Source organism: Ochotona princeps, chromosome 1 (assembly GCF_030435755.1).
Source record: "Ochotona princeps isolate mOchPri1 chromosome 1, mOchPri1.hap1, whole genome shotgun sequence".
Taxonomy (NCBI): domain Eukaryota; kingdom Metazoa; phylum Chordata; class Mammalia; order Lagomorpha; family Ochotonidae; genus Ochotona; species Ochotona princeps.
In genome coordinates, this window is record NC_080832.1 from 112434888 (window position 1) to 112452677 (window position 17790).

General features: G+C 47.2%; 1 protein-coding gene across 2 annotated transcripts in view; it reads right to left on the reverse strand.

Moving 5' to 3' along the window:
• Positions 1–17790, reverse strand: part of BLTP3A (bridge-like lipid transfer protein family member 3A) — a 73070-nt gene that overhangs the window by 3015 nt on the left and 52265 nt on the right. The window contains exons 9-17 of one of the 2 annotated variants that reach the window (XM_058664256.1): positions 14975–15061; positions 14283–14453; positions 13539–13678; positions 12461–12602; positions 11386–11579; positions 9774–11215; positions 5105–5301; positions 770–924; positions 529–679 (exon numbers count right to left, since the gene is read on the reverse strand). In XM_058664256.1, coding sequence (XP_058520239.1) covers positions 529–679; positions 770–924; positions 5105–5301; positions 9774–11215; positions 11386–11579; positions 12461–12602; positions 13539–13678; positions 14283–14453; positions 14975–15061 — 2679 coding nt within the window. Of the gene's footprint in view, positions 1–528; positions 680–769; positions 925–5104; positions 5305–9773; positions 11216–11385; positions 11580–12460; positions 12603–13538; positions 13679–14282; positions 14454–14974; positions 15062–17790 lie in introns of both variants that reach the window. The other variant, XM_058664253.1, reaches the window with a different exon arrangement.

Genomic DNA, 17790 nt, shown 5'->3' on the forward strand with positions numbered 1-17790 from the left:
AGGAGGCAGGCAGTCACGGCATTATCATCTTATGCTTTGTATGCACTTTGTAAACAATCTTTAATATCTGCTCGGTACTTTTGAAATTGACTTTTAATGAAGCATGTTAACATGAGCCCAGGTTTTTGTTGTTGTTGTTGTTGTTGGTTTTTTTTGCTTATGTATACAGTTGAAATGAATCCTTAACATGATAGGATGGAACTGATTCCATACCAGATACAGTTTCAAATTGGCAGCCACAAATGTGAAGAGGTGCACACTGTCCCCACAGAAGCTCCAGGAGTACTGGGCAGGGAGGAAGGGCAACAGCCGAGGGACAGCCAAGCCTGGGAAAGAGCTCACAGAGGCTCCTTGCAACATAGAAGCACTGCTGGAGCTTCCCCTTCTTCTGATGGCTGCGAGTGACAAAGACCAAGGACGTGCACTAGAACAGCTGTCCCTTTGAGCACAGACAGTGGCAGGTGTCAGTTACCGATGGTTGCCCTAGATGAATCCCCTCAGCCCTCCTGGCACAGCTACTAGCCTCACCTGGGCACTGCCCGTGCAGGAACTGCCAGAGTCCCACGGTGCCCAGCTGCTGGAGGGCCAGTTCCTCTGCTTGCAGGGCAATAGTCAGGTCCTCACCGCATACCTCAAGCCCCAGAGTCACCTCATGCACCTTCAGGACCAGGACTGAGACCTGTCAAAGGAGATTGTCTTAGCTCTGAGTCTCGGGTGTCCAGCCCAGTGCCAGCCCTCTGCATGCAGGGAATAAGGCTCAGCAGCTGACCGGCTGAAGGATGAGGTCTTCCCTACTGGGTGAGGCAGAAGTGTTGGCTTCCGACGAGCCTTGGCCAGAATTCTCTACGACAGGGCTGCCCTGAACACCAGCATCATCAGAAACGTTGGGAAGTGGCCCTGGTGGTACAGAGTCTCGACCGGACTCTGCATGAGAAAGATGATAAGACAGTTTGTGAGTCAGAAATGTCACTTCAAAAATAATTACAATCAACATAAAATATTTATGAGACAAAGAGAAATTTGAAGACTATATATTTGATGACATTAACGAGTTATTATGTCTTAAAAACTGCTTTTAAATTTTACCCTTAGCACATATATATTATTATGTATAGGATGCCATGGTGGCATTTCTGATTACTTTTAAGTTTTAAAACCATGATGATGATTTTTGGTCGCATTTCAACAAACCTATAAATAGAATACAACCCAAGTTTCCACTGAATGTCAAACTTGTACACAAAATATCATACACACACACACACACACACACACACACTACGGAACTTTCTTCAGCCTCAGAAAAAAAATTCTGACATTTGCCTGAGAACATTACACCAACTAGAATAAAATCTGTCATAAATGGAAAAGCTATACTGTATGACTCCATTTAAATGAGGAACCTAAGACAATGAAATCTGCAGACAGAAAGCGAGAGGGTGGCTGCCGGGGCCAGAGGAGGGAAGGAACGGTGAGTGAGTGCTTAGTGGGCAGAGCTGCAGTTCTGTACCATGGGACGAGTCCTGCAGAACGTGCGTGTAGTGGCTGCACAGCAATGGTGTCCCTCACGCCTCTCAACCACACACTTAAAAATGGATAAGATGGTAAGCTTCCTAGGTACCCCATGATTTTTTTCAAGTTTTCAGTCTATTTTCCAGCAACATACAACTTGAAAATACTTATGAACAAATGGGTATGCTTGGAATTCACTTTAAGATATTACGAGAAGCAGGCAGGGTCCATAAAACAATGTGAATTCTCCATGCTGCAGCTGGGTAACAGGTGTGTGAGGAGCCACTACTCGATTCTGTCTACTGCAATATATATCTGAAAATTTCCTTGAAACCCTGGCATGGTAGCCTAGCGGCTAAAGTCCTCTCTTTGCAAGCACCAGGATCCCATATGGGCACCAGTTTTAGCCCTGCTGCTCCACTTCCCATCCAGCTCCCTGCTTGTGGCCTGAGAAAGCAATGAAGGACAGCCCAAAGCCTTGGGACCCTGCACCCACGTGGGAGACCCAGAAGAGGCTCCTGGCTCCTGGCTTTGGATCAGCTCAGCTCCAGCCATTGCAGCCACTTGAGGAGTGAACCAGCAGATGAAGATCTTTATCTCTGTCTCTCCTCCTCTTTGTATATCTGCCTTTCCAATAAGAATAAATCAATCTTGGGGCCCGGTGGCATGGCCTAGTGGCTAAAGTCCTCGCCTTGAAAGCCCCGGGATCCCATATGGGCGCTGGTTCTAATCCCAGCAGCTCCACTTCCCATCCAGCTCCCTGCTTGTGGCCTGGGAAAGCAGTCGAGGACGGCCCAATGCATTGGGACACTGCACCCGCGTGGGAGACCCGGAAGAGGTTCCAGGTTCCCAGCTTCGGATCAGCGCGCATCAGCCCGTTGCGGCTCACATGGGGAGTGAATCATCGGACGGAAGATCTTCCTCTCTGTCTCTCCTCCTTTCTGTATATCTGGCTGTAATAAAATGAATAAATCTTAAAAAAAAAAAGAATAAATCAATCTTTTTTAAAAAGAAGTAAAAAATAACAATATTATACATGCTCCATGGCTACATGCCACCCATTCTCTTAAATTACAACCACAATATGTCACACCTGTAAAAATGTCTATTATCAAAAAAAATGAAGAGTAACAATAAAGGACATAGAGAAAAGTAAACCCTATGCAATGCTGAGAGAATATAAGCTTTTTATTTTAAAAAAAATTATTTACTTTTATTTGAAAGGCAGATTTTACAGAGAGGAGAGAGAGAGAGAGATCCTCCATCTGCTAAACTTCACTCACAAATGACCACAACAGCCAGAGTTGAGCCAATCTGAAGCCAGGAGCCAGGAGCTTCTTCTGGGTCTCCCATGTGAGTGCATGGTCCCATGGCTTTAGACCATCCTCTACTGCTTTCCAGACCATAAGGAGAGAGCTGGAGGGGAAGTGGAGCAGCTGGGACACTCATCAGCACCCATATGGGATGCTGGCATTTGCAGGCAGAGGATTAGCCAATTGAGCCAAAGCAGGAATGTAAATTTAGTAGAATTATTATTGCAAACAGCACAGACATACCTCAAAAAAAACTAAAATTAGAGTCACTGTATGATTCAATAATCCTACTTCTGACTATACATCCAAAGGATTTGAAATCAGTGTGTCTAGAGGCATCTGTACTCCTGTGTTTATTACAGCATTATCCACATAGCCAAGTTATGAAATAAATGCAGGTATCCATCAACCAATGAATGGTGAAAGAAATGTGGTAGGGGGCCCAGCATGGTAGCCTAGTGGCTAAAGTCCTCGTCTTGCATACCCGGGATCCCATATGGGTGCCAGTTCTAATCCCAGCAGCCCCACTTCCTACTCAGCTCCCTGCTCCCCATTCCATGTCCTGCTTGTGACCTGGTAAAGCAGCTGAGAACAGCACAAAGCCTTGGGACCCTGCACCCATTTGCAAGACCCGGAAGAGGCTCCGGGCTCCTGGCTTCAGATCGGCTCAGCTCCAGTCATTGCTTGGGGAGTGAATCAATGGACAGAAGATCTTTCTCTCTGTCTCTCCTCCTCTCTTTATATCTGACTTTCTAATAAAAAGAAAATAAATCTTCAAAAAAAAATGTGGTACGGACACACTTTTGGTATCATGGTTAAGATGCTACTTGGAGGTACTGGTGCCATGGCGTGGCAGGGAAAGCCCACAAAGAGGTACCAGCATCCCATATGGGGACAGGCTGGAGTCCAGCTGCTTCACTTCTGATCCACCTCCCTGTTTACAGCCTGGCAAAGCAGCCCGAGATGGCCCAAATGCTTGGACCCCTGAACCATGCAGGAGACGCCAGTAAAGTTCCTGGCTTCATGCTGGCCTAGCTCTGGTCGTGTTGAACATTTGGGGGTGAAGCAACAGAACCAGTAGACAGAAGATTTCTCTGTCTCTTTTTAACTCTGCCTGATAAATAATTTTTTTTAAAACTCCACTTGCAGTACCTGAATCCCACAACAGAAAGCTTAGGCTTGAGCCCCTGCTTGCCAGTTCCAGCTTCCTGCTCATGAGTACCCTGGCAGGCAGCAGTGATGGCTCAAGCACTGAAGCCCCTGCCCTCTCCCCTCCATGTGGACCACCGGGCTCCCAGTCTTGCTCTGGCCCAGCCTCAGCATTTGAACTAAACCAGAGAACTTCCTCCTTCCCTCTCTCTCTCTCGCTTCCTCACTTTTCTCTCTCTTCATCTCTCTCTCTATTCCCCAACTCGCTATTTCAAATAAAAAACAGAAGTTTGAAATCAATATAATTTTGAGAAAGAAAATATACAATAATAGTCACTTTGAAAAAAAAAAGAAGGAAAGCCTATCATTTGCCCCCAACATGGGTAAGTTTGGAGGACATTATACTAAATATCATAAATCAGGCACAGAAAGACAAAATCTACCTGTCCGTCTTCAACCCCAGCATAAAGCAACTGAGCATACAGAAGCAGAGAGCAGCCTGGTGGTTACCAGGGTTTGGGGAACGGGAGAGATGGGGAGATGTAGGTCAGAGGTCACAATGCTCTAACTAGACATGAAGAATAAATGAGAAGTGTTTGGAAATGATGAATACGCTTGCTTGAATCAAAAATTACAGATTGTATACATACAGCAGCACTTGGTATCCCACGTATATACCATCATAATTTGTCAATATCCAATTAAAACACACACATTCACTCTTCGGATCATATTAAGGGATCCTTTAAGAGTTTATTTCAATAAGCTTAAACCTCAATGTAACTTCACAGTTGAATTGATTTAATTTTTAAAAGTTACTTGTTCCTGTCAACAGACAAAAAGCTCATATTTCCTGTCCAATAAAAAGTGAAAACAAAAATTCAACTATACTACTCAAAACTGAAACCAACCACAAACTAATTATATTGCTGCAGCTAAAATCTGATTTAAATATTTCTGTGATACAGATCACAAATAAGCAACAATCTAGGATATAGAAATAAAGGCAATCACAACAAATCCACTCAAACATCCTGGCTTGTTTTGACTGTGAGAATGCCTGCGGTAGGCAGTCTTGGCTCCTCCTGACCCTGGCCCCTGCAGCCCTGTCGGGTTCTGTTGCCACATACCAGCCTCCAGGAGCATCACAAAGCTGTCACTGCCATCACTGTCCACTGAAATCCGGTCTTCGGGGCCACTGCTATCCAAGGAGACTCCGTCGAATGACTGTTGAGACACTGTCCTCTTCATGGAGAAAAACCGCAGGCGGGCAGCGCCCCCACTCGCTGGGGCTGCCAGTCCCTCCTCAGTCCTGCCCATCGGCTCCCTGCTGGGAAAAAAACAGGGAGCACAGATGGGCCTTTAGATGTGCCTGTGTGCTCCCACCCCCTTCCTCCTTGGCTCACACAGTTTACACTTGTCCTCCAGCTCCCGCGACTAAAGGGATGAAGTCATTTTTCAACTGTTGGCTTTTCTGGAGCCTCTTACTTGGGCATAAATGATTAACATTAAATATCACACTTATTCAGCGTCATTCTACCTACAGTAGAGACCCTGGTGCTGACAAATGGCTGAATGGCACCTGAAACCACTTGTATTCATTCTGTAAGTACAAGAGGGCTTCAAAAAGTTCCTGGGAAACACAGAATCTTTTTAATTACATTTTCCATGAACTTTCTGAAGCCCTTCATATTTATTGAATAGCTTCTGTATGGCGAGGCTCCCTACCAGGCATGAGGGAGCAGTGGGGGTGGGCACACTGAGACAGGTATACTTTCTGTCTCAAACAATCCAACTCCATTAGGAGAGAGGGGAGTTGTAAGTGCATTACTTTACATGGGAGTCAGCCACACAATTCAGAGGCTAATGAGAAGGGGATAGGGAACGGCTGTGTGAAAGCACACCACACTTGAAGGACTGAGGTGGGGGAGGCAGGGGGAGACATTCTACAGGGAACACATACACACCACACACCCACCCACCCACACACCCAGAAACAAAATGCACCCTCAGAGATGAGGAAGGACCTGGCCATGCTGCAGCACAGTTTCTGCTGATAAGAGCAGCAAAAGATACAGTTAGAAAGGCCTAGCACAGCAGGAGGATGCCTTTGCTGTCTTTCTAACTCAACTAATAAACAAACCAACCCAAGCTCATACCTACAGGTGCAACTACCAGGCAATTACCAAGTTTCCTAACTTCTCATTAAGTATTTATTCACTTGGGCCACAGCCGGATTACAGAAAACCTTGCATAAAACATTTCCTACCGGGACCAGCATTGTGGTATGACAGAGCCAAAAGAGGCTGCCTGCCACCCCTTTTGTGCACCAGTTTCTGATCCAGCTGCTTCAGCTGCGATTCAGCTCCCTGCTGATGTGCCTGGGGAAAGTAGTACAAGATAGGTCCAAGTGCTTGGGCCCCTGCATCCACATGGGGAACCTAGAAAAAGCTCCAGGCTTCAGCTTGGCCCGGCTCCAGCCACTTGCTGCCACTTGGGGAGTAAATCAGAAGATGGAAAGTCTCTGTCTCTCCTTACCTCTTTGTAATTCTGAATTTCAAATAAAGAATTAATATTTTAAGTGAGATTATTTAAGAAATGTTTTGAAAACTACAAAATGCCATATGGTTATACTATAACTGATTATGCCCCACCAAGAAGTTTAACCCTGAACTCCAGGGGGAGAAGGAAGCAGAGTAAAGGTTCTGGAGTTGGGAACTGACAAAATCACTCCTGTGTTTTAGGAAATCAGCCTCGGCTTTTTCAGACCAGCTAGAGAGGGAAAGACCTCCAGCAGCAATCAGTAATTCACTAAAACAGTGCACCTGTGGGAAGACATGGGCAACACTGATGTGAGATTCCCTAAGGCAGTGGCCTTGAAATGTGGTCCTGGCAGCAGCAGTAGCATCAACAGTTTTTTAGAAAAGCAGATTCTCACAAATATGTGTGACTACTGAATACGGAACTGCAGGCGGGTGCTGTGCTCGCTCTCCGCGCCTTCTAGGCATTCCCACGCACATTAAAATTTGTGAGCCACTGATAGAGGAATTCAGTTAGCACACAACAAATGAGCTTGAGGCAGACAGCTAAAATGTAGCACTTGGATGAACAGGTGAATGTTATAATCAAAAAGAAGGGATAAAGAATTTAGCTTTGTGTTGCTTTGTTTTGTTCTGACCAAAGATTAATTGGCTAGTTGATTGACTGACTGATTCATTGACCTGCCTCGTAGGGTCTGCAGGCGGGAGCCGGATCCAGCACCAAGACCAGGGATTCTGATGCCAGATGGCACCTTCATCACCGGCTCTCACTCCAGGAATTTAATTTTCTCTTTGTGAGGCTGAAGCACCTTGGGAAATCTACGTGGAGCCATGTCTAGTAGGTAGCTTTAAATAAAGAACATGGTAACAGGACAAGGTTAGAACTGAAAATATAGACTATGACGTGAAGACAGGGATAAAACAATCTAGGGAGAAAGTATTCAAAAGCACAGACTGGTACAAAAGCTGATAAATTCAGCAAAAACTTTAAAGATGTTTGCTGCTATTGACCCAAAATTTCACTTCTAGGTTTTTATTCATATGTAAAATACATGTTTATATATGCATCATATGCAAAAAGATGCTGATCACATAAGCAAGAGCATTTAACAAAGCACTGGTTCTACCTGAGAAAAACTGGAAAAAGACTAAATGATTCACAAACAGTGGAATGGATGAATGAATTATAAACACAACCATCTGTAAGAATGCAATAAATGGAGAGGGAAATATTCACAATAAAACGTTAAGTGAATAAAGCAAGATGTAATACTATAGAAATAATTTTTGTTTCAAAAAACATTCTGTATATTAAATGCATAAATACATACAAGCATTCATACAAACACACAAATATTATACAAGTATATAAAAACTGGAAGACAATTGACCTGTACATAACTAGTGACTTTTTCTGGAAGGTATCACTGTTAGTGATCTTCTCTATTCTTCCACTTCCTACACTGACAGCACAATGGATGCAACACAGTCCTATCATTTTAAAAAAAAAACAGCAGTATGACAAAAGTGATCAGAATATGGATGGTGCAGCCTTATGGAGCATTTCCATTTCTAGGATCAAAGGAAGAAGAAAACAGCCCAGAACAAAGAGAAGACGCCTTCGGAGAAGTGAGAGTGACGGGATTAACCACACGCTCAAGGGAAGTGGGCGGCCGGCAATCTGATCACCACAAAGCTGTCCAGGAGATGGGGGACTGCGACAAGCCAGTAGCGTGGGCAGTCTGGAGAGCCTTACTGCTGTCTTCAACAAGTGGGCAGCCCACACCTCTGTGTCCTCCTTGTCACCTCTCCTCTGCCCAGCTCCCTGCCTCTCTCCTTTTGCGACAGGCAGCAGCACACTGCTGAGCAGGTGCCCAGGCAAGCGGTCAGCCTCTGGATCACCACTGCCCAGCTGCAGGATCATGAGCCAACTGCTGGTGCTCTGAGCCTCTGCTTCCTGCGTAAAACAGGAGCGGTGGGGCGCAACACTGGGAGCCACCTTAGGCGGCTGCTGGAGGGATTCAGGGGGTAGGACAGCGCCTTACACACAGAGAGCAGCCAGCACAAAAGTAACATTCACTCCTTCACCTTTTTCTCTCCTCTTGCCATTTGGTTGGCTGTCACAGCGGTACTGGCACACCCCAGGCGCTGCTGAGGGACCTACTGGAGAAGTTTCATCTAGACAACAGCTCTAAAATCACTGTTTTTCACACCCCAGACTGTAAACCACAACGTGTTTCAGCAAAGATTTCCCTAAGTTTTTATTATCTTTCCTAAAACTACAGGCAACCATGAAAACAAAAATCCATACTCTCCACTCTCTACACTGTCCATTTCAGTGGTTCTCTCCTTACCCACAACTGTCTCTCCAGGGTTTAACATAGAGCTTAGCTCTCACTAAGGATTCAACAGAAATAAAAATAATAAAAACTGTCAAAGCAAGAAATGAAAATTCTCTTTTGCCCTGGCAGTCACTGGTAAGGCTCAGCAGAACAGCTAAGGCCCCAGCTTTTCTGCTTACAAGATACAGAGTCAGGACGACGCATGCGCTTAGCTCCCTGAGGGCCTGTTCCCTCAGACATAGCTCAAGACAGAAATGTCTACAGCTACCTTACGAAGAAGCTGCCATGCAGATCCAACCGAACAAGAAATGGCAAAACAGCCCACTGGTAAGACAGACAACAAGTGCTACTAGTCTCCATAGCCCGTCTTTATCAGTAATAGTAAGTCAGCATGATCTGATTCTAAGCAATCAATGTTGCTTGAAAATTGCCCTTTTAGGGCTGGCGCAATGGTTCAATTGACTAATCCTCCACCTACAAGTGGGATCCCATATGGGCACCAGTTCAAGTCCCCACTGCTTCACTTCCCATCCAGCTCCCTGCTGATGGCCTGGGAAAGCAGTAGAGGATGGCCCAAAGCTTTGGGACTCTGCAATCATGTAAGAGACCCAAAAGAAGCTCCTGGCTCCTAGCTTCAGATTGACTCAGCTCTGACCAATACAGCCATTTGGGGAGTGAACCAGTGGATGAAACATCTCTCTCTCTCTCTCTCTCTCTCCTCCTCTCTGTAAATCTGCCTTTCCAATAAAAAGAATAAATATTTTTAAAAGAAATAAAGAAAGAAAAAAAGCTGCCCATTTACACAAAGTATTCCATGCATTGTCCTGGACTCTATGGTACTTGCCAATCTAAAAATGCACTTGGGGGTCAGAACCAGGAGGCCATGAGACAGCTGCCAGAGGCAGGGACACACTCACTTGGCTGGCGGCAGGGACAGCATCTTGTGCATGGTGGAGGTCATGCGATCTCTTCCCAGACTGAAGGCATCCTTGGTGAGGGACACAGCTTCCTTGGTGAGGTCCACGGTGGCATGCAGAGCCTCCTTGGTGGCATCCTTGGTCATATGAATGGCACTGGACAATTCCCCCTCAATGTTCTTCAAGGGGATAAGTTCACCTTGTCCATTCACAGCTGGATCCCTGACAGCTGGGGGTTTCGGAGTAGCTGTTGAGCTAGAGGCCTGGGTTCTGCTTGGTGTCTTTGCCTGTAGCGACCCAACAGCCTCAGGACCCTTCCCTGCCACCTGCTGTGCCAGGGGGCCTGAGTCCTGCAGTTCCCCGTGGCCATGTGCCCTCTCCTGGGATGCCTCCTGACTGCCAATGTTACCGTCCTCCAGGACCCTCTCAGGGCTTGCTGGGCCCCGGTCTGAGGAGGCATCAGACTTCGGTTCCTGTTCCTCCGAAGGGGACAGCTCTGAGTCTACGAGGCTGGTGGTGTCCGAACCCGCAGAGTCGGTGTCATGCACACTGCCTGGAGCAGGCTGCATGAGCAGAGCCACCTCAGCGCTGGGGAAGAGGACTCCAATGCAAGCGGTCTGGTTCTGCAGCGGAGACCCGGTCATGGCCTCCTTGTCTTTCGCCAGCTGCTCCTGGAGCTCCTGCAGCACCTCCTTGAGGCGGAGCAGCGCCAAGTACTGGTAGTGGTCAAGCCTCACGCGGACATGAGTGGGCGAGTTCACAAGCACGTGGACGTCTGCTGCATCCTCGAGTTCCGCCAGGGGTTTCTTGCTGTCCACACCCCCGCTGCCTTCTTTCCAACTCTCAGGAAGTCCCGACAGGCTCTTCAAATCATGCTCAGTCTTTGACCTCTGTTGGGGCACAGAGTCAGCGGCCAGGGCTTCAGACTGGCCGGGACTGCCGAAGCTGGCCGACGGCTTCAGCCTGCCCTCGGAGGCTAAAAGGAGTTTCTGTGCCTGGGCTTGTTCCCAGCGGAGCGGGAGGCAGGCCCAAATGGACAAAGGAAAGGGGGCCACAAAATTCAAAGCATGGCCTTTGAAGTGCTCCGTTCCCTCGAAGTCCAGGGAAATCTGGGTGAAGTAGATGGACCAGAGATCCTGAGAGGCCTTAGGTCTCTGGGGAGGGAGGGTGCTGGGCTGAGGAGGCCGGGAATCCGTCTGGAAGGCATGATGCAGGAAGAGCATGTGCAGAAGGCTGAAGCCCCCTGGAACCTTGGGAAAGCGATCATAACTGGAATGAAAGAACTCCGCAGCAGCAAAGGCCCGGAAGAGACTCTGGAGGTCCTGACAGCTGCAGTGCGGTGCGTGGCGTGTGTTGGTGGCAGTCACTCCCGAGGCAGAGAGGACAAGGGCCTGGGGACGATGCAGCTCCGCCCGTTCTCTCTTCTCCAGCGGGAAGCTAACCTTGCAACAGAAACGGAACAAGTCACCACGGCCATCCGAGTTATCTCAGCATCCCACTGCTAATACATGCATGAAAGCTGACCTGGACTTCCATGAGAGGAACTGTGGATTACAAGCCCCTGGGGAAATGCCACGGGAGCTCCCGACAGGAAGCCCCACTCTCTGCCTACCTTCAGCCAGAAGGCGTCCAGCCGGATATCCAAGTGCTCATCTTTTTGCCTTGAATCTTCCAGCTTGTAGATGGCTTTGAACTGTTCCAGGCTGTGGTACAAATCCAGACAGAAGAGGTTTCCCCAGAGCAGGCTGACCGGGTCCATGGTAAACGTCAGGCCATTTAATTGAACATAGAGATTGGGACAGGGAACTGCGAAGCACAGAGAAAAAGAGATGCTTAGGGACAAAGCAATAGCTCAACTCAAGTTTACTTAACACCTGACGTTATATTTTTTATCATTGGGAAAGCAACTGTTACACACTTAACATGAAGCAGAACTTGCTACGGAAGTGTGCTAATTACTTCAAACACCTACAGCTCCTACTAGTGAAAGAGGACATATGCAGCAGCTCCAGGTGTGTTAGAGGCAACCAAAATGTTGGAAAGCCTGAATAAGCCAGAAGCAGCTTGAACTTAAAGTAAAAAGAAGTTTTTACAAATAACTTATCCCCCACACCCAGGCTCAGGCTGTAAGGGTCAGTGAGTCTTTGCAGGCCCTGATAAGAGTAAGAGCAAGTAGCTCCTTGTCCCGCATACCCAGGCTCAGGCTGTAAGGGTCAGTGGCCCTGATAAGAGTAAGAGTGAATAGCCCCATGTCCTGTGTTTCACAGATGTTACCTATAGGTTTGCATCTGTAACCCCTTAGCTTAGAGTGGTTTTTTTCTTGTCATAATGAATAGGGACTTGAGGCATTTCACAGGCATTTAGTCTTGCCTGTATTTGATTGGAGTATTTTGTATTGTCTTTAAAATGATTGGAGTATTTTTCGTGGGCGCGGGCTTTGCTGTAATGGCCAAACTGGCCCATGAGAATCTGGCTTGTCCCTGGCTTGGGGTCTTGCTTCACCCACTGGTCCTGCGTGGCCATGTGAGGAGCTCGACCCTGGCTAGCCAGCTCAATAAACTCTGCTTGCTGATTGCATCCTCGTCGGGTTCTTTGCTATCCAACAGTGGGATGATTTTGGACCCTAACAGGTGGACAAACCATTGGGAGCCTGGGGGAGGCAGAGGTGGCGAGCAGCAGGTGCTCACCTGGAAGCTCCTGATTATCTGGGAAGTAATACTCGGTGAACTCGATGTGGATGGCAGAGACCTGGGTGGGCAGGTTGTGGAGTTGCCGACTGCAGGAGAGGAGTGTAGAAGGCTTCTTACTTGGCTGGCCAGCTGTGGAAACCTAAGCAATTGCAACTGAGGTTAGCATCCAGAGATGTCCGTCTCCTCTGAGGAATGCCAACCTCTCGCATCCTCCAGAGGCTATACAGGGCGCAGAGAGCACAATGATTTTCACACGCGTGGGGGAACTTCAACAAGTTTTTAAGACAATGGAAGTTAGAAATAAAGTTTACGGGCCTAGCACAGTAGCCTAACAGCTAAAGTCCTCTCCTTGCATGCTCTGGGATCCCATATGGGCACCGGTTCCAATCCTGGTAGCTCCATTTCCCATCCAGCTCCCTGCCTGTGGCCTGGGAAAGCAGTTGAGGACAGCACAAAGCCTTGGGACCCTGCACCCATGTGCAAGACCCGGAAGAGGCTCCAGGCTCCTGGCTTCATGTCAGCTCAGCTCCGGCCGTTGCTTGGGGAGTGAATCAATGGACAGAAGATCTTTCTCTCCTTCTCTTCTCCTCTCTGTATATCTGACTTTCCAAAAAAAAAAATAATAATAATAAATCTTGTTTAAAAAAGAGAGAAAATTTACTCTGCTACCAAAAATGTCAAAATCCAGGCATACAAAGGGTCCTATGAAGTTCCTACCTGCAGGTGATGAAAACTCTTTGCATAGATTTCATAAACTGTTTACAACCACAATAAGCTTCTCTTTTAATTCAACTGCTCTATGAGCTTTTTGAAGTATCCCCACACTCCCAGCATTCCCACCACTGCCTCCCACCATTAGCCAAGTCAGCATGCTCGGCAGGAAGCAGCAGCAGGAGATGCCCTGAGATGACCAAGCCCCCACGTGAGCAGCCATGCTCAGAAACAGAACAATCAACCCACATGCCTATAAGGGCGGTGGGCTGCCCCTGAATTTTACCGCTCAGCTCATTCCACACCTGGGGCCTTCCAGCTGAACGTCCCATCCCTTTCCAACTAGGCTGCCCCATGTCCTCACCTGGTGGATGTCCAGGTCATCGACCCGGACGACTACGCAGCTGGAGCGCAGGCGATTCCATGCTGGGGGTCCAAAGGAAGCTTGCCGGCCCTGGCAGGGGCTTCTCTCAGGCGGGTTCTTCCGAGGACTGGACAGAGAATCTAAGTCAAGACACAAAAGGTGGGCATGAGGATCAGGTATGTTCAACTCTCAGATCATTAATGTTAAGTGTAAAATAGACAGCTATCACTGTCTTGCTCATGAAGGAAGCTCAAAAGTTACATTCTCCTTAAGAGCAAGGCATCAGCCGAGTGAACAGAGATGATGACAACTTCTCTTCAACAATGTGGCCAGCCCTGGGAGCAAACAGGATTCTAGGAAAACAAAAAAAAAATTGGGGGGCAGCACAGTGGCATATTAGCCTAAGCCTCTGCCTGCAGTGACAGCATCCCACATGAATACAAACTGGTTTGAAAGCCAGCTGCTCCACTTCCAATTCAACCTCCTGCTCATGTGTCTGGGAAGGCAGCAGAGGATGGTCCAAATCCTAGGGCTCCTTCACCTATGTGGGAAATTTAGAGGAGGGCTCCAGGCTCCTGGCTTCGGACAGACCAAATTTCGACCACTACGAACATTTGGGGAGTAAATCAGTGGATAGAAGATTTCTCTGCCTCTGCTTCTCTAGTCAACTCGCCCATTGCTTGACCGCAGTGGTTATTCAGTTAAACGGCAAGAGGCCTACAGCAGGAGTCCCTCCTGACTCACCTGCTTTCCTCCGGAAGGGTGAGTCTACTCCCAGGTGCCAGGGTGGTTTCACACCAGTTTCCTCATGCCACTTCTCCATTTTATTCTGAAATTCCATCACCAATTTCTGGGCCCACTGGCCTCGTGTCTCCATGGCCTCACAGTGCCTGACCCAGTGTCTGCAGCTATCGCCTATGCAACAGAGAAGCACAATGGTATTCAGCTTAGGTCATGACCCGTCATGCCAATGCTAACTTTGTCAGTTTTATGCATGTTCAGAAACTGATCCCTCACCCCTGAATCCAGAATCTTCTGGGTTAAGGAAAACTTACACGATGAGAACTCCCAAGCTCTTCAGCATCCCGTGGTGATACTCCCCTATGGTTCCTGAAAGCCGGCTGCCGACTGTTGTCCTCTTTGAGTATGGACTACTGCAGAGGCAGTAAAGCCAGTGGCATAAGGGGCTGAGGCTAATAGCAAGAGCACCATCTTGGGCACTGCCTCCCCTCCCACCTGCTCTCATCACCATGGAGACTCCCCAAGAGCAGGCACTACAAGTTCCTATGTGTCCTCCCGACAGGGGAGATCTCCGGTGCCTCTCTGAGCATGTGCAGCTGTCTTTGGCACCTTCCACTTGGTGGAGATGAACCAGGGAATCTGCCCTCAGTATTTTGGGCCACACTAGAACTGACCCCATTGAGAATTCTCCTAACCTGCCCGGTGGAAGGGGTAATAGTCGAATGCCATCTTGCGGAAGGTAAGCTGCATGGCACCACCCATGAGTCTGTTGGCAGAGACACCTATAAGAGAAAAATACAGGTGAATGGCAGCAGAAGAAATACAGGAGCCTAACTACCAATTCAAGCAGTTCAAAATGCTCTGAGAGGAGCTTTCTCTGGTCCTTGCCTGCTTCCAACTTTGGGTCCCCACCACCCTCTCGTAGTAACCATCAGGAGCACTCCAGAAACCCCTCAAAACAAACAAACAAACAAACAAAACTAGAATAGACAGACAGAGAACAATAAGGAAAGCTTAGAACCAGACAGGAAACGGTCAGCGGGGATGCACTTGTACCTCACTGGGTGGGACACAAAGATTAGTTACTCCTCACTGGGGTATGGAAGATTTCTCTGCACACCCTTCCTAAACATGCTCACCTAAACTGTTGACATATATCCTGTTAGAATTATAGAGTTAGACCACCCGAAAAACAGCCAGGTTCAGCGAAATCATGCTTCAATGCTATAAACTGCTAAAGACTAAAATTAAAATAGGCATGAGACAGCTGAATAGCAATCTAAGCCATTTTAAGGTGTATAGAATACGGTTGAATGTAAACCAAAATTGAAATGTCTATGAAGAAGTCACAGGTTGTGGTTGAGAACCTGCATTTTCCTATTAACATATTGGTTAATCAATACCATGTCAATTAATGCCATAATGTTGTAAATGGTTGGAAATATTATGTTGGGACTTTTAATTGATTGGAATGATACTCGGCCAGCTCTACCTTCAGACCAGAGATGGTCTCACCAAGAAACCATTGACCTTACCAGGACAATAAGATGCTGGACTTTATGCTTGGTAAATACCTCCAATGAAAGAACGTCAACTGAATTTGAACTATGGAAATGCAACAAGGTGGAGCAACCCACCGTTGGGGGAGGGTTTTGGGAGGGGCGGGGGGAATCCCAGTGCATAAAAAAATGTATCACATAATGCAATGTAATTAGTTTTAAAAAAAGGAAATGCAATAAAAATATATGTTAAAACAAACAAACAAACAAAAAAAAAAACCAAAATGCTCTGAGAGTCAGGTCCAAAGCCCAGTGCAGCTAAAAGGCTGTGATGTCAGCTGACACCCTTCTCCTTATAGTAGCAATAGCCAATGAGCATGTTCTAGCAGAATTTTATAAGGTATGCCCCCATTTTCTCCGTAACTTACTGCCAAAAGAAACATGCCAAGTTTTGCAGTTTCTAGAAAGGCAGAAGTTTCTGAACTCGGGATTCAGGAGTCCCCAGTCCAGCCTTCTCATGGACCCACTCTACAACCCTGACTCACAGACTCCGCCAGGCCTAACGAAATGGGTACCCCGATCCCTCAACACAAGGCAGGAGAAGCAGAAGCCAACTTGCCAACACGCAGAACCCTCCACACTTCTACTCAGACCTCAGAACTGAAGCTGTGACATTAGGGAATTATCACTCTGCATACCAAGCAGGCATGGATGCTAAAGCAAAGACTGCAAGCAGGGACACTCTCAAATATACAGAATACTGCAGGAGAACTGGAATCAGAACAGTAAGTCCAACACCGCACTATGCTTTTCTTGGAGTGTCATTTGTGTCCGCATGAACAAACTTCCCACATGTGCCCTATCCCTCCAATGAGGCTGCAGAGCTATAACAGGAACACTTTCCTTCACATCCATGCAATGTTTGGCCCACCCTCTTGTCCTCTATTACTCTATCTAGCATAGAGCCTTGCAGGGAGTAGATGCTCAATAAACAAGAGGGGCAACACCAAGGAAAGCATCGAAGGGAAATGCTGGGGGCGTCTAGGTGTAAGCTGTAACACCTCAACCAGCAGACACTCTTGTTCAATCCATTCTAGGTTTCACTGCCCCACGTTTTGGGCACACCTAATGAGAGGCACACCTGTGCCTATGTTTCTGTTCCTCAGTCTCACTTTCACAATCAGTGCCTTTTAAGTGGCCTTTTTAGACACTTGTTTTTCCCTAACTGCCCATTCTCTGTGAAATCTTAACACCACAGATACACCAGGTATCTATCGAGGAACTATATATATATGTGTGTGCTTTATACACAAAAAAGAACAAACAGAAATTTTACTCTTCTGTTTAAGGCAGGGTTAGGAAACACTAGTTTTTTGAGTTGAAAAATTAAAGCAGAGGCAGGCAGCTGAGCAGCCAAAACGCTGCTTGGGATGCCCACATCTCATATGAGGGTGCATACGGTCAAGTCTGGCCTCGGCACCTGCCTGTAGCTTTCTGCTAATCCATACCCCGGCAGGCAGCAAGCACTTGGGTCTGCATCCCACAGGGCAGGCCTGGATGGGGTTCCAAGCTCCTGGCTGCTGCAGGCCTCTGGCAAGCAAAGCACAGGATGACACTTACCTCTCTATATCCATTTCTCTCTCTGGCAATCAGATATATTTAAGCATTTTTTTTAATTAAAATTTTAAAGCTATCAATATTTTAACTATATTTGTTGATAGTTTTTACTATAATCCCTTTACTTAAACTGTACAATGCCAGGGTCTGGTGCAGTAGCCTAATGGCTAATGTCCTTGTCTTCCATGCGCCAGGATCCCATATGGGCGCCGGTTCTAATCCCAGCTGCTCTACTTCCCGTCCAGCTCCCTGCTTGTGGCCTGGGAAAGCAGTAGAGAATATCCCAAAGTCTTGGGACCCTGCACCTGCTTAGGAGACCCTAAAGAGGTTCCTGGCTTCAGATCGGCCACTGCAGCCACTTGGGGAATGAACCAGCAGATGCAAGATTTTTCTCT